A 14112-nucleotide genomic window follows, 5' to 3' on the forward strand; every position below is an offset into this window, starting at 1 on the left:
AAGTTGAAAACACATTTGTAGGCCAAAATGCATTTCATGCATTTCGAGGTTTATTCAGAATCAGGAGTGAACATTGGTGTGTGTGCTTCGCCATGGAGGTACTCAACCTGCATTGTCCCTTCAAAATGTAGTGTGAATTTATTTAACCATAAGTATGCAGATGTGAGTATCTGGAATATATTGAGTTATTTCGGTGAGTTCAAAGTGCATTTTCATGTTAATTCAATGGCCTCAGAAGACATGGAGAGAAGGAATCTCCATCTTAACATGCTACTTGCTTTGTTCCCTTTTTTTCCTGTGCTTGAGCCTGACAAAGCTGTCAAAGTCAGTTTCTGAAGACATATTCTCCCCAAACCTCTTGTGTCTGCGATGTCATGGCAGACCTGGCGGTTCGCTGTGCTCCTCTGTTGTGCTCTGTGTGGCCTTTGGAACAATTACTACTGCATGACAAAATGTCTTAAAATAGTCCCGTCTTGGCCGTGTTTAGGTGTTAAAAATGAAAGTAAAAAAAAAAAAAAAAGCCCTTTCTGTTCAGAGTGTGCAGTGATTCCTTCATTAAGGCTACACACACGCATAGACACACACACACGTGCACATGGACATGTGAGTATAGACGTGTATATGTGGGTCAGGATGGTTTTCGAGCACAGTGAGCAGAGTTGGTCATTTTCCCCTGAGGGCTGCTGAGTACAGCTGTCAGCAGAGCGAGACAAAGACACAAAGTCATTTTAAACAATGGAGGAAGAAGCAGGCGAAACGAGGACTCGGGCACAAATTGCGATTGTTTTTCAACCTTAGAATTTTCTCACTATGGGCCACATTTATCAAAATATTCTAATCAAATGCGGGCAAATCCTATCTGATGACACTAGGGAGCTGTTAAATATTGATAACAGCCTTTAATTGTCCCACAGGCTGCAGTGTGGACTCCTCTGAGACACAAACAAACAAAATGAGAGGAGGTTAGAGCACCCAGAGGCATTGAAACCTTAATTTGTTCATCTAACGAGGAAAGTCCAGCGCTCACGTTGTGTTTAGAATGTCACACTCTGCTGAAGGAATTACTTGTGTGTAGCTACTAAAATGTCCTACTGTGCTGCTCACATTCAGTTTAGTTCTCATTCACTGACTGTTGACAGCTTCCTGAGACCGGAGGTGACCTCAATTTTTATACTCAGGTACAAATAAACAGCTTAATTTTACCCAATAGCAATAAATGCACTGATCTTGAAAATACTTTTTATTTTTAATGAATTATAACATTTTCACAAAAACAAACTGTCCACATATTTCACTATTAACAGTTGGATGTTTTATTACATTTTCCTTCAAAGGCATCAGTTTACTGATATTACATGTCCATTCTAAACTCACACTTCAGAAAAAAGTAAACTTTATGACAAACACATACCTGAATTTGTCAACTAAAATACAGGAATTTCCTTTCTTTAATAAAATGTTATTAGCTACAGAATGCGGATGAAAGTTTTTAATATTACCAGTAGTTTTTTTTCCCTGAGAAATAGTCAGTAATGACCTGTGGTTTGAAAAGTAAGGAAATATCTTACAAATGAAAACATACGAGGTGACTAAATGATGATTACATAATGACCGTCATGTATTTATAATTTGTAGCTCTATTGCTTCAGATGCCAAGAGAGTGAACAATAACCATCAGTGAAGTGCAACATGAAAATGAAACAATAAACATGTGAGAGAAGAAAAAGAGCTCGGAGTGTTGCTTCGGCCTTGCTGCTTTGTTTTCCACCGTCAGGATCATAAACTGTCAGCCACAGAAGATTCCAGCAAGGCCAAGCAGTGCAGGACAGAACAAAAAGAATAATTCACCTCAGACATACTTCAGGTCCAATTAAAACTGGCATGCTGACTATGAAACGGGATTAAGAAGATTTTATGAGGTTTTTCAGGCGTCTTCATTCCTGAGTGAAGCGGCTCTCTACTGTACAGAGCACTTCTTCTTCAGAGCTTCTGCTGCGATCGGCATCGTTGCTCCCGCCACCGCCCCGACCAGTCCTCCCACCACCGCTCCGATCCCGATGCAGACCGGACCCCCGGCGACTGCGGCGGCGGCGCCGATGGCAACACCCACCTCTGCCGTGGTCAATATCATGCCGCCTTTAAGAAATTTGTTTTTCTTTTCTGCCTTCTCTCTTGCGCTCTTCTCGTACTCGGCATCGAGTCTCTTGAGCATCGCCTGCAGTTCTTCCCCTTGAAGCATCTTCCTGAGTTTTTCCTCCTCTCTGTGTTTGTGCTCCGCTGTGGCCTCCTGAATCATCCTCTGTTGCTCTTGGATCGCTCTCTCAGCCTCCTGGAACATTGCGTTGGTGTAAAATTTCCCCTGGTTATCGCTGATGATACTTTTTATCTTTATAAAAAACTCGGTCACCTGACTCCTGGCAGCGGACATGTTGTTGAAAACATGATACCGCCACATACACTTGGAAATCAGATGGCTCAGTTTTCCACATTTACTGAAGTATCCTTCTATTGTTGTGTTTTTCAGCTGATCGCCCTGAGTGAAGAGAACCATGGAGTAATTTGCAGCTTCGGATCCAAACACCTGCTGCAGGAGTTCGACGGTGTTCTGCTCCTCCTCTGTGAACCTCCCCAGCTTCACCACGATCAGGAACACGTGAGGGCCGGGAGCGGAGAGGGAGACGCACTCCTTCACTTTTTGGATGACCTCCGCCTCTTTGTATTTGGTGTCGTAAATTCCTGGTGTGTCGATCACGGCGACCCTGCGGCCGTCCACCACCCCTCTGGCCTTTTTGCACTCCAACGTGACAGAAGTTGGAGAGAGCTGTGAATCGAAAGCCTCCCATCCGAGGATGGTGTTTCCTGACGCACTCTTTCCATTCCCTGTTTTTCCAACCAGCACCAGTCGCATTTCTTCACCTGAAACAACATTTTCAAAAGAAATGTGTTTAGTTCACGTTCGTGTACCAGCTCAATTTCTTTGGGGCTTTGTACAAAATATAAGTGAGTTTCATTAAAGACTTATCAGGAAGTCTTGACATTCAGACACTATAGATGTGATGCCCTCAGTTCCCAATGTGACAAGCTTCAGTATAAATAACTACAGTATTTTGATCCTATAACTGTAACTCTGACTTATCCTCACAGTGATAAAATCAAACAGCCACAGTATAAGGTATATGAAAAAGAATTATGTTTTCTCAAATTTAGAGAGAGACAATTAAAAAATAACCTTTTGATGAGATTTTTTGTAGCTTTTCTACAGTGTTGAAATTAGAACTGTAAGGTTTTCTGACTTTGTCTTCACATTATCTTTCCATGACTTTAATGTAAAATATATTCACACCAAGATACTCTACACTGTGTGTGATAAGTAAAACTGCTGATGTATAACACAGTAACATCCATTTACTGTAGTTGTGCACACTGTATCATACATTAATTTACTGACAGTAACTTCAACAATATTTGGCCAAAAACACAATTATAAATTTTTCAACACATTAGATAAACTGTTGTTTAATATACGTTAAGAGACAAAAATGCTGAAAGTAACAGGTCAGGGCTGAGATTTTTGCATTTTTTTGATTAAATCTGACCAAAATAATTAACAATTCATTCACAAGTATGAGAGATTACTGACTTTGTAAAGTGTTATAAAGGTTACATTTTAGCATCCGCTGTAATTTACATTGGTGCTCCTTCAGTTTTGTAGTTTTGAAATTAAATGGTTCAGACTGTATTCTGCATATTTATTGGCAAATATGTATTCTTAAAAAATGTAAATAGAAATCAGCTTTGACTTGCACATAACTGCACAAAAAGCTTAATGAATGAAATACTGTGATTAATTGCAGATTACCTGGGCTGTGGTTCCTTGAAGAATCTGGCTGATATCGTCTTAAGGAAGAATACGCCATGGCTGCACAGCACGACAGAGCAGATCTGCTGTGCTGAACACATTTATGAATGCACACACTTCATAGTAATCGTGTCCTGAAGTCACCATTCTAGTTTGACGACTCCTTACAGTAAATGTGAAGTGAAAATAAAAGTCGCCAGCTGGGGGAACTTTGATTCAGGAAGTAAATATTGTCTTAAGTAACTGTTATGTACACTTTCAAAGAAACACTTTCAGTCTTTATTAGAGGTATAATTTCTGAATTTTCCCACATGAATATCAGCAATCCAATTAAAAACTGTTTGCTGGGGGGGGGGTCTTTAATATTATTGATTATTGGCAAGATTGATGGTATTATTACAAGGTTGAATTAGAGGCTGGGAACAGGGGATTTCCATTTGGTAGTCTGAAACCTCACTGCTCAAAGGCTGTGTAGTGATGTCATGGTTCACACTCTCACCTCATGGTGGATGGGCCTTTCTGTATGGGGTTTGCATGTTCTCCCTGTGCAAGGGTTTCCTGTGGGTACTCATTTTTCCACCGACAGTTCAAAAACACGATTTCACTTTACTTGATGAAATGAGAAAAGCAGCTAAGGATGTTTGTCAACTCCTATTCGCTTACAGGAAGAAATTCCTTTGATTATCAGTTTCCAGTTATAGCTGATCTCTTTACACCAAGATATTCCACCTGGAATGTGGCTGCTTCTGTTCACAGACATGCAGGCATGTTCCTCAGTCTGAACGTCACAACAAAACACACACATCGAGTTCCGCAAAGGCAAAAGCTTTCAGTCCCAAGTCATTTCACATACATTTCATGATGAGGTGTATCAAGTTGAATAGTTTCAAATTTAAAATAAAAATAATAAGAAAAAGAATCATTTAAAATAAGTCATTTCCGATTTATTATCTCAATGAACTATTCATATCAAGTGCAGACATTTTCCTTCAGAGAAAAAAAGAACTTGTCCTGTTAATATTTAATTTCATCTTGGGAAATATAATCAACAGACAGAAAACTGGAAAAAAAAACAGTGCTGGTTTGAACAAGCTTACAGATTTACTACACAAGTGCCTAACAGATGGATGAAAAATAATGTTACAGCCATGCTAAAATACACACTGCTACTAGTGTACTACTAGTATACAAGTACTGGTATATATATATATACATATATATATACACACACACATACTGGTACTGTGTACTGGTATATATATATATATATATATATATATATACACACACACACACAAATATACCAGTACTTGTATACTAGTAGTACACTAGTAGCAGTGTGTATTTTAGCATGGCTGTAACATTATTTTCCATCCATCTGTTAGGCACTTGTGTAGTAAATCTGTAAGCTTGTTCAAACCAGCACTGTTTTTTTCTTTTTTTAGTTTTCTGTCTGTTGATCATATTTCCCAAGATGAAATTAAATATTAACAGGACAAGTTCTTTTTTTCTCTGAAGGAAAATGTCTGCACTTGATATGAATAGTTCATTGAGATAATAAATCGGAAATGACCTATTTTAAATGATTCTTTTTCTTATTATTTTTATTATATATATATGTATATATATATATATATATATATATATATATATATATATATATATGTATATATATGTATATATATATATATATATATATATATATATATATATATATATATATATATATATATATATATATATATGTATATATATATATATATGTATATATATATATATATATATATATATATACATACACCAGTACTTGGATACTTGTGTGTGTGTGTGTGTGTGTGTGTGTGTGTGTGTGTGTGTGTGTGTGTGTGTCCTGGGATTTATGTGGTGTTACGGATTACACACAAACTACAGATTTAAAAATAATATATATTTTTAAATCACACACACACACACACACACACACACACACACACACACAGTATACATCCATGCACCCTGTCAAGTCAAATTTATTTATATAGCACCATTTAGATGCAAAGACCTTCACAGTGCCTTTCATAGAAATACATTAAAACAGGACAATCTTAATCTAAAGAAGTTAAGATTATGACATCTATTAAAACAAAACGATTAAGAATCGCATAAAATTGAGAATAAATATAGTTAAAATTTTCTAAATTGCAATAATAAAATAAATAAAATGCAATTTTTAATGGAAAAGTGTGTTCATATAACAATATTTTAATTGCTGATTTAAAAAAATGCATATGTCAGCAGTTCTCAAGGTATCGTTTTATTCTGAGTGTAAACATATCCAGACCTGACATTTTGATTTCACTGATCTGAACCCATATTTGTGTGCTTTTAATCTGCCATTGCCATTGTGTTTTTTTTTACAGTGAGAGCACAAACATATTAAATCAACGAGCTGAAGAGGATTTCAAGTACAGGCTGAGTACATTTCCTCGAGGATTTAAACGCATCATATTTGTCCTCTCAGTGTGTGATTTCGCAGCCAGCTGAGTGAATCAAAATCGTAAAAGGATCAGAAAACAGACTGCAAATCAATGTGAAGATTCAACAGCAGATGGCATCAGCACAGGGATGTTTCCTCCTCCAAGCTGCAGCAAAGCGGAAGTAGAATTGTTTCACTTCCGGTTCGATCCAAGAATGACAGCAGCTGCTCGGCACTAGACACACACAGAGACACGAGAGGTGCAGAGTTTAGTTGGTTGTTTGAGAGCTGCTGCTGCTTTTCCAAATGGATTATACTGCAACTCAGAGTGGCTTCAGACAGCGTAAGTTACGTACGTGGTTTCAATGATCCGATCAGTAGTTTTATTCATTCGCGCCGCTTACTGTCTGCAGACTAACGTAAATGGTGTTGCTAACCCTCTGGTGTTTCGGATTAATTGGTTTCTTTGTTAACTGGTGGCCGACAGCCCTTTAGTGTGCTTTGTTGTAGCAGATATGACTGTATTGTGAATGCGGTTAAACGGTATTCGACTGAATAGCTTCGGATTCCTGTTCTTTTGTATAACATCTGCTATTACTAGCAGTAACGAAGGACGCTGGGAGAAATCGGCCATCAGTTACCAGGGAAACCACCTAACCCGCAACATCGGGTCGCTGCTGTCTGCCGGCTGAGGCTAGCCATTGATATGAAACACTTCAGATCACTAAGGTGGACATGTTCACCAATGTAAAAGGTTGGCCGTCACGAGAGATGGCTTTGAAGAAAAAAATAAATTAAAGTTCTGAGCGTGTGCCTTCAGTATATCGTGTTACAAAAGAGCGGAGTGCTGCCAGGCTAATTCTTGACATAAAACGGGGCTTGGCTGGTTAACGATCTTCTGATTTATTACACTTCTTTATTTTTGGCCACTGTTCTTATTGTTAATGTTTACAGCAAACTTTATCGTCATTATGATTCAGGTGACAGTGACCTATTTATGCTTTCTTCATAAAAGAGTGGTTGACGAGTGTTTTGGTGTCTGTGGTGTTTCGGATGAAGTGATTTCCCTGTTTACTGATGGTGTTAGTGATGTTTATTTCGTGTGCTGGGAACTCGTAAAGTTATCGTTTGGGAAAGTCTCTTTCCAAATAACAAACATTGTCATTATTAAACGAGTGAACGAAATTATGCTTGTAGATTCGATATCCATAGCTTCCGCTTACAGTACTGTTGTTTTCACTAGCTAGAGAGTTACATTGTTTAACTTAAAGAAGGTTGGAAGGTATTATAAAGTCCATCAGGAGGAAATCTAATTCCTCATATAGAAATTCTGTTGAGTGATGTTCTTGAGCTTTGGACGTGGCTTCCTATTTGGAAGTTTCTAACTGAAACTTTCCTGTTTGTTAGATTTTATTATACCCAGGTCTAGGTGGGACATTTCAAGACCTTCCAGGCATTGAAACAGAATTATAATAAATGTCAAAATACATGATGTAATCATCCTGGACTGTATTCTCACTTATTGTTCATTAAACGATGGAACAGTGGACAGTTTGGAGAGCAGTAGTTGCTTCCTCCTCCAACTCTTGCAATTTGTTTCATTTTCAAAAGAAGAAGTAACTTTGAAAACTGAGAGATTTCAAGAAAATATTGAATCTATGAGAGGAGACTTGTGGCAAAAATAATAATTTAAAAAGAAACACTCCATGCAGCCAGATCTGCCCCTGCATCAGAAATTGCATCAAACCACAGTGAATGTTTTTGTGTTGGTGGTGAGGAAACAGAGCAGTCTTGTCTTGTGATCAGTGTGTGATGAAGTGATCGCTCCCTCTGGTAATGATGGTTAAAAAGAGCTCTTTCTTTTGCTCAGAGCTTTGAAATCGGGAGTATGAGAACATTTAATGCATGTAAAATTTAACTAATCATCTTTCCAATTCACTTTAACTCATACCAGTGTTTTTAAAAACTTTTTCAGAAACGTACAGTAAACTTTCTGCAGGAGCTTTCACTCTAGTTTTCCAAGATTAGCTTGTATTAGTTGTAATTAGGAAACAAACCTCGAAGCACAAGCATTTCTGTTGTGTTGCATCAGTCTCCGCTTAGTTTAATAAACACTGAAGTACTTTTAAAGGGAAACACTGCTGTGTTGCACATCTACACAACGACTCGAGTGTCTGTGAATTTGAATATTTCTTGCCGTGCAGAAGAAAGCAAACAGCTGCTTTTCTCATTTCTCCTTTTAATTGTGGCTGCATTTGTTGGCTTTCCTTGTCCCGCTTTCCTAATGCATCGCCTAGAAATGCAGTGTCAAACAAATTGGTTAAGATCTAATGCTGAGTTTGACATATCTCCAACTCTGTGTTCATTTTTCCTGCAGAGCCTAATATGCGTCTCAGGAACAGCTCTGCAGACGGCTCAGATGGCAGCCAGCTGTTTGAGGATACCAGTGGAGCTGGAGTCGGATCACAGGCGGGCTTCAGGTGGGCGGTCCACTGTCAGTCAACAATCCAGTCTGAAGCACAGCTCAGACACCCCTCAGCATGGCTTATACTAGTTAAAAATGACACATAATTATATACAACTGTTACAATATGCTCAACATGAGCTTCAGTCTCTTCTTCGCTTCTGTATTGAAGTGTTCATTCAGCTGAGTCACTGTGTGGCATCGCCTGTACAGGAACCAGCAGCCCGGTCCTCAGGGGTTTCCTGGCCAGTCGATCCTCTCAGACCCCATGTCCAACCTGGCCATGGCGTACGGAAGCTCCCTGGCAACCCAGGGAAGGGAGATGGTGGACAAAAATGTAACCTCTTTTTCTTCTTCTTCTTCCTCCCCTTCATATTGTTGAAGTGCTTCAGTCTTCAAATCAAATCATGTGTGTGTGTCTCTGTGTTCCTGCTTGTTTCAGCTGGACCGGTTCATCCCCATTTCGAAGCTGAAGTACTACTTCGCCGTGGACACGGTGTACGTGGGGAAGAAGCTGGGCCTCCTTGTTTTTCCTTACATGCACAAGGTTAGTCTGCTTCCACCTGCTGACTTTAGATCTGCGCGCAGTTCCCTGGGTGAGACAATGAAAGAGTCTCTGTGGACCACTGCAGCTTCTTCTGCTGCTTAAAAAAGAAATCCAGGTCACACACACTTCGAGCTTTTACATGTACACTTCTGTCCGTGTGCATTATTGCATTTTCCAGCCACAGGGTCGAGCCGTTCTGTATTGTGTGTCAAATTACTTGAAACTCTATCAGGACTAAATGTCAAGCAGTGCTAAGTGTGTCACGGTGTGTGTGTGCGCGTGTATGTGCTGCAGAACTGGGAGGTGAGCTACCAGCAGGACACTCCTGTGGCTCCACGCTTTGACGTGAACGCTCCTGATCTCTACATCCCCACCATGGGCTTCATCACGTACATCCTGGTGGCCGGACTGGCCCTCGGCACACAGAACCGGTACACACACACACACACACACACACACACACACACACGCAGTGTGTCCCAAGGTTTTGAAGAATGTCAGACCGCCGACCGTCCCTCGTTATTCATTTGTCTGCTGTGGTGTTGAGGTTCTCGCCGGAGCTGCTGGGAGTCCAGGCCAGCTCGGCGCTGGTGTGGCTGATCATGGAGGTCCTGGCGGTCCTGCTGTCGCTCTACCTTGTCACCGTGAACACGGACCTCACCACCATAGACCTTCTGGCTTTCTCCGGCTACAAATATGTAGGGTATGTAACGACCTGCGTTGTTGTTGTTGTTCAGGTCCGTTCGTACCAGACCTGACTGAGCGTCTCTCTCTTCTCTCCGTCTTGTCAGGATGATCGTAGGAGTGGTGGCAGGACTTTTGTTTGGGAGGCCGGCATATTATCTCTCTCTACTCTGGTGTTGTGCTGCCATCTTTGTCTTTATGGTGAGTGTTTTGGGATTAAGATGTGCATTTTGAGATTAAGCAAAATTTGTGGTCTGAAAATAAAGCTTGATACTAAAATTAAAGCCGCAAGCGGCATTGGTCGGGACCGAGCCTCCGCGCCGGCCAGCGACTGAGACGTCCACCCACTAACATGAAGCTGTCAGAATCTGTCTTCCATTAACACAGAGTTGTTAGCATCTCCCATCCACTAACATGGAGTAGTTAGCATCTCCCATCCACTAACATGGAGTAGTTAGCATGTCCCATCCACTAACATGCAGTTGTTAGCATCTCCCATCCATTAACATGGAGTAGTTAGCATCTCCCATCCACTAACATGGAGTAGTTAGCATGTCCCATCCACTAACATGGAGTAGTTAGCATCTCCCATCCATTAACATGGAGTAGTTAGCATCCCCCATCCACTAACATGGAGTAGTTAGCATCTCCCATCCACTAACATTGAGTAGTTAGCATCTCCCATCCACTAACATGGAGTTGTTAGCATCTCCCATCCACTAACATGGAGTAGTTAGCATCTCCCATCCACTAACAATGAGTAGTTAGCATCTCCCATCCACTAACATGGAGTAGTTAGCGTCTCCCATCCACTAACATTGAGCTGTTTGCATGTTCCATCCACTAACATGGAGTTGTTAGCTTCTCCCAGCTGCTTTTGAGAGTCACTGAATGAAGGCAATCAGTGGCAGAGTTTGATTGACAGCTGCTGTCCGCTGTGTAACTGCAATACATGCCCATATATGGTCATTTCAGTTAGAGTGGAGAGAGGAGAAAATCAAAGCTTCTGTTTGGGAAACAACTGCTCCTTGTTCCTTTGCTGTTTGGCATAACTGAACAAAAAATATCACGTTTGATAGGAAAATTTGTTGTCTTTCAGTTGGTGAGGCTTTCAGAGCAGTCAGACTTTTAGTTTGGACCTCAGAGGCCTCAGCTTGTGAGAAACGCGAGATTTTTCCCCATCCGGCTCCATTATAACTGACAGGGAAAAAAATGCAGAGCGCACACCAACTTATACCTGTGAAAACGTACATAAATCATGACATTTTCCCCACTTATGTTACATCATCTTGTTCGGGAGAATCTGGTGAGACTTTACGTGTGCTCGGTTTGTTGATAGGAGTCACGGTTTAGCCGCAGTCGCCACTTGTTGGAGATGCTGAAAAAAGGCGACTTTTTTCCTTTTCTCCCCATTATAACGGATGAGGGCCGGAGCAAGGCAGGATTTCAGACTTCCAACTTTGTACGCTAATAAAATCCACACCGTTAGACTTTTGACAAAGTTGTTCACAACTTTTGTAGAGAAATTTGCCCTCTTTCACGTCGCGTGACTCTTATGTCTGTACGACAAACGGTCTCGGAGGAGATAATTTTTTCGTGAGGAGTGATTTTGATCATAATTTTACTTTGAAAGGGAAATGGCAGACTTCCTGTTGGATTTAGGTCAGGGGTGTCAGCGCGTGAAATGTAGACCTTGATGAGACGACCGCGTCAACGTTGGTTTGATCTCTCTGCGACATTCCTGCGGACTGTAGCGACAATTTTACTGTTTCTAGGTGGCGCTAGAGAGCAGATGGGGTTAATTTTTCCATTTTATAAAATTTTTCGCCGGTCATGATGTGTGTGCCAAATTTGGTGAGTTTTCGTGCATGTTTAGTGGGTCAAATTTGCGTTTCTTTGGGCGTTAGTATAATAATAATATAGAACGACGACAATAAACGAACGAATAACAATAGAGACCTTGCCCTACGGGCAAGGTGGCCTGCGGCCACCTTGCCCTCCGGGGCTCGGTCCCTAATTATTGGAAAATCAAAGAAATTTGGACAAAAAAGGGATTTTTGTTTTTTCAGTTTTCTGTTTAGCACTGTGATTAAAAACACATCTCCGTGTGTTTTTTGTGCAGATTCGCACAATGCGCCTGAAGCTGCTGTCCGAGGCGGCGGCGGAGGGCCGGCTGATCAGAGGAGCCAGGAACCAGCTGAGGATGTACCTGACCATGACCATAGCGGCGGCGCAGCCCGTCTTCATGTACTGGCTCACATTCCACCTCGTCAGATAAAAGCCTCCACACACGGACGCACTTTGGCTCACGTAGAAGATGAACTCTACCGTCTGAACGCCATCTCACCCCCCCTCCCTTTACACACACACGCAAAAAACAAACAAAAAAAAAGTCAAATAAAAACACCACCCCGCACACATATCAAAGAAGGTGGTCGCGGTGTTAGAGCAGAGTCCAGGACGACTCTCTCCTCGTGCGTGGAGCAGAGCGACACGCCGCCAGCCATCAGGAGAAGTGAGGCGGCGTCTCACAGCACAGCCATGTCAGCAGATTTGCCTTTTTTTCTTTTTTTAAACGTCTTCATAAATTTGTAGCAGAAAGCAAGCAGCTTTAAGTTGTTTTTTTCTATAGTATGTAATTACCTGTTAATTATGTTTTGTAAGACTTATTTAAATACGAATGTCTGTGTGTAGTATTTCTGTGGACGTCACTCCGGTCTGATTATTTTCTGAGCCGACCAAAAAGAAAAGCACACTAACCTCACACGAACCGTCCGTTTGGGCCGAAGAACGAAACTGCAGGGTTTTAAGTGATCATCGGGCTCTTCGTGGATGCGTTGACGAGAAGGACTTTCTTTGTGGTTTTGTAATGTGAATTATGTTTCAGGGGGGGAGGAGTACCGGGACTCACTGGAAATGAGGTTTAGCTGACCGGTCTGTGCTCGTGCAGTCGTGCGTGTTTGAGCTTCGCTGCCTCAACAGAAAGATCGGCTCTAAGGAACAATGTCATTAAGGTGTACACTTCATGATCAAATGTCAAGCTAACGTTGATGTGTTTTTTAAAGGACATAAATTATTAGATGTGTTTAATACTGAAAGACAATGGAATAAAGAAAGGGAAAATGAGATGGTTTGTTTCTGCAAAAAAAAAAAAAAACTCTTCTATGTCTGTTGAAGATACTTGAATTTACTGTCAGAAATGCTTTAATGTGCTGAGGAGTCGTCTAACGTCACTGTCTGTGCTTTTTACGCACAGCTGCATTTCAAAAAATCAAATTAGATCAATAGTTTTGTTTCTTAGATAAGGTTTACATGATTTTTTTCATATAGATTAAATAATTGAAGCCTTTTTTTTGTTTTATTCTTCATCTCGAAGTATTACAATATTTATCTTTTTTTTACAATTTGACTAAATCCCACTAAAATAAATTTTGAAAAATGTTTCACAGTAGTTCATATGTAGACATGACTGACAAAACAACTAACTCATCAATTCTCTCTTCTTTTCTTTCGAGATCTCTGTCAGTGTTTTGCTTCCAGTAGAATTTCTTACATTAAACTCGATGATAAACTCTTACACATTTTTCCAACTTTTTTAGATAAAAACTAACTGAAACAGAATACATCTCACCAAATCCGCGGAGTTCTTTCTACACGTAGCAGTGGATCCTCTTCCTCTCGGCCGAGTCGGACTTGTTCTGAGGTCAAGTGTCAAAATGAACACAGCCAATGAAGTGAACTGACGGTTAAATAAAAAATGATGAAGCTGCTGAGATGAGACTGGTTTTATGTCTGATTGTGTTTCCGAAGACATTTTTCAGCTACTTTTCCCTGAATGCAAGCTTAAGTTTTCACTCCCGATCACAGCAGGGCTTTTTTGTGTGCCTTGCATATTCTCAGAGAGCTTGATAGTTTTTTTTCCAAAATATTGCAGCTAATAAAATGTCCCCCGAAAATCAAATATGCAGATTCAGACAGATTCAACATGCTCTGAAGTTTAAATTATTCAGATTCACACAATCAGTAGCACAAAATGAGTGGGAGATAATGAGAGTATGAACATAAACCGGTTTTTCAACCTCATATTTTAGTTTATGAAACAA

At 40.5% G+C, this 14112-nt stretch overlaps 2 protein-coding genes and 1 long non-coding RNA gene across 4 annotated transcripts in view; 2 read left to right on the forward strand and 1 right to left on the reverse strand.

Moving 5' to 3' along the window:
- The window catches only part of LOC115401007 (uncharacterized), a 75217-nt gene extending 72472 nt beyond the window's left edge, over window positions 1-2745 (forward strand). The window contains exon 3 of the long non-coding RNA XR_003932849.1: window positions 2525-2745. This is a non-coding gene — a long non-coding RNA (uncharacterized LOC115401007). The remainder of the gene's footprint in view (window positions 1-2524) is intronic.
- LOC115401002 (GTPase IMAP family member 9-like) lies at window positions 1251-14028 on the reverse strand. Its single transcript, XM_030109124.1, has 3 exons — window positions 13641-14028; window positions 3860-3942; window positions 1251-2916 (listed from the first exon to the last, which is right to left on the reverse strand). Exons 2-3 carry the CDS (start codon window positions 3915-3917, stop codon window positions 1958-1960), a joined length of 1017 nt encoding a protein of 338 aa, XP_029964984.1. The 5' UTR covers window positions 3918-3942; window positions 13641-14028; the 3' UTR covers window positions 1251-1957.
- On the forward strand, window positions 5792-13237 carry yif1b (Yip1 interacting factor homolog B (S. cerevisiae)). 2 transcript variants are annotated; one of them, XM_030109125.1, is made up of 8 exons: window positions 5792-6666; window positions 8692-8794; window positions 8992-9115; window positions 9221-9325; window positions 9620-9756; window positions 9873-10028; window positions 10117-10210; window positions 12132-13237. In XM_030109125.1, exons 1-8 carry the CDS (start codon window positions 6621-6623, stop codon window positions 12285-12287), a joined length of 921 nt encoding a protein of 306 aa, XP_029964985.1. In that variant the 5' UTR covers window positions 5792-6620; the 3' UTR covers window positions 12288-13237. The 2 variants fall into 2 exon arrangements, with proteins under 2 accessions (XP_029964985.1, XP_029964986.1); XM_030109126.1 differs by having other exon boundaries at window positions 6284-6657.
- Window positions 14029-14112: the final 84 nt, after the last annotated feature.

The sequence above is a fragment of the Salarias fasciatus genome, chromosome 14 (assembly GCF_902148845.1).
Source record: "Salarias fasciatus chromosome 14, fSalaFa1.1, whole genome shotgun sequence".
Classification (NCBI taxonomy): Eukaryota; Metazoa; Chordata; class Actinopteri; order Blenniiformes; family Blenniidae; genus Salarias; species Salarias fasciatus.

Excerpts from the sequence above, each read along its gene's own strand:
- LOC115401002 (XM_030109124.1), bottom strand. The coding sequence starts at position 3,917 with ATGGCGTATTCTTCCTTAAGACGATATCAGCCAGATTCTTCAAGGAAC. Across the intron at positions 2,917-3,859 it reads TTCAAGGAACCACAGCCCAG|GTGAAGAAATGCGACTGGTG; the intron begins GTAATCTGCAAT and ends ATGTTGTTTCAG.
- yif1b (XM_030109125.1), top strand. The coding sequence starts at position 6,621 with ATGGATTATACTGCAACTCAGAGTGGCTTCAGACAGCGTAAGTTAC. Across the intron at positions 9,116-9,220 it reads GGGAGATGGTGGACAAAAAT|CTGGACCGGTTCATCCCCAT; the intron begins GTAACCTCTTTT and ends TGCTTGTTTCAG. Across the intron at positions 10,029-10,116 it reads TCCGGCTACAAATATGTAGG|GATGATCGTAGGAGTGGTGG; the intron begins GTATGTAACGAC and ends CCGTCTTGTCAG.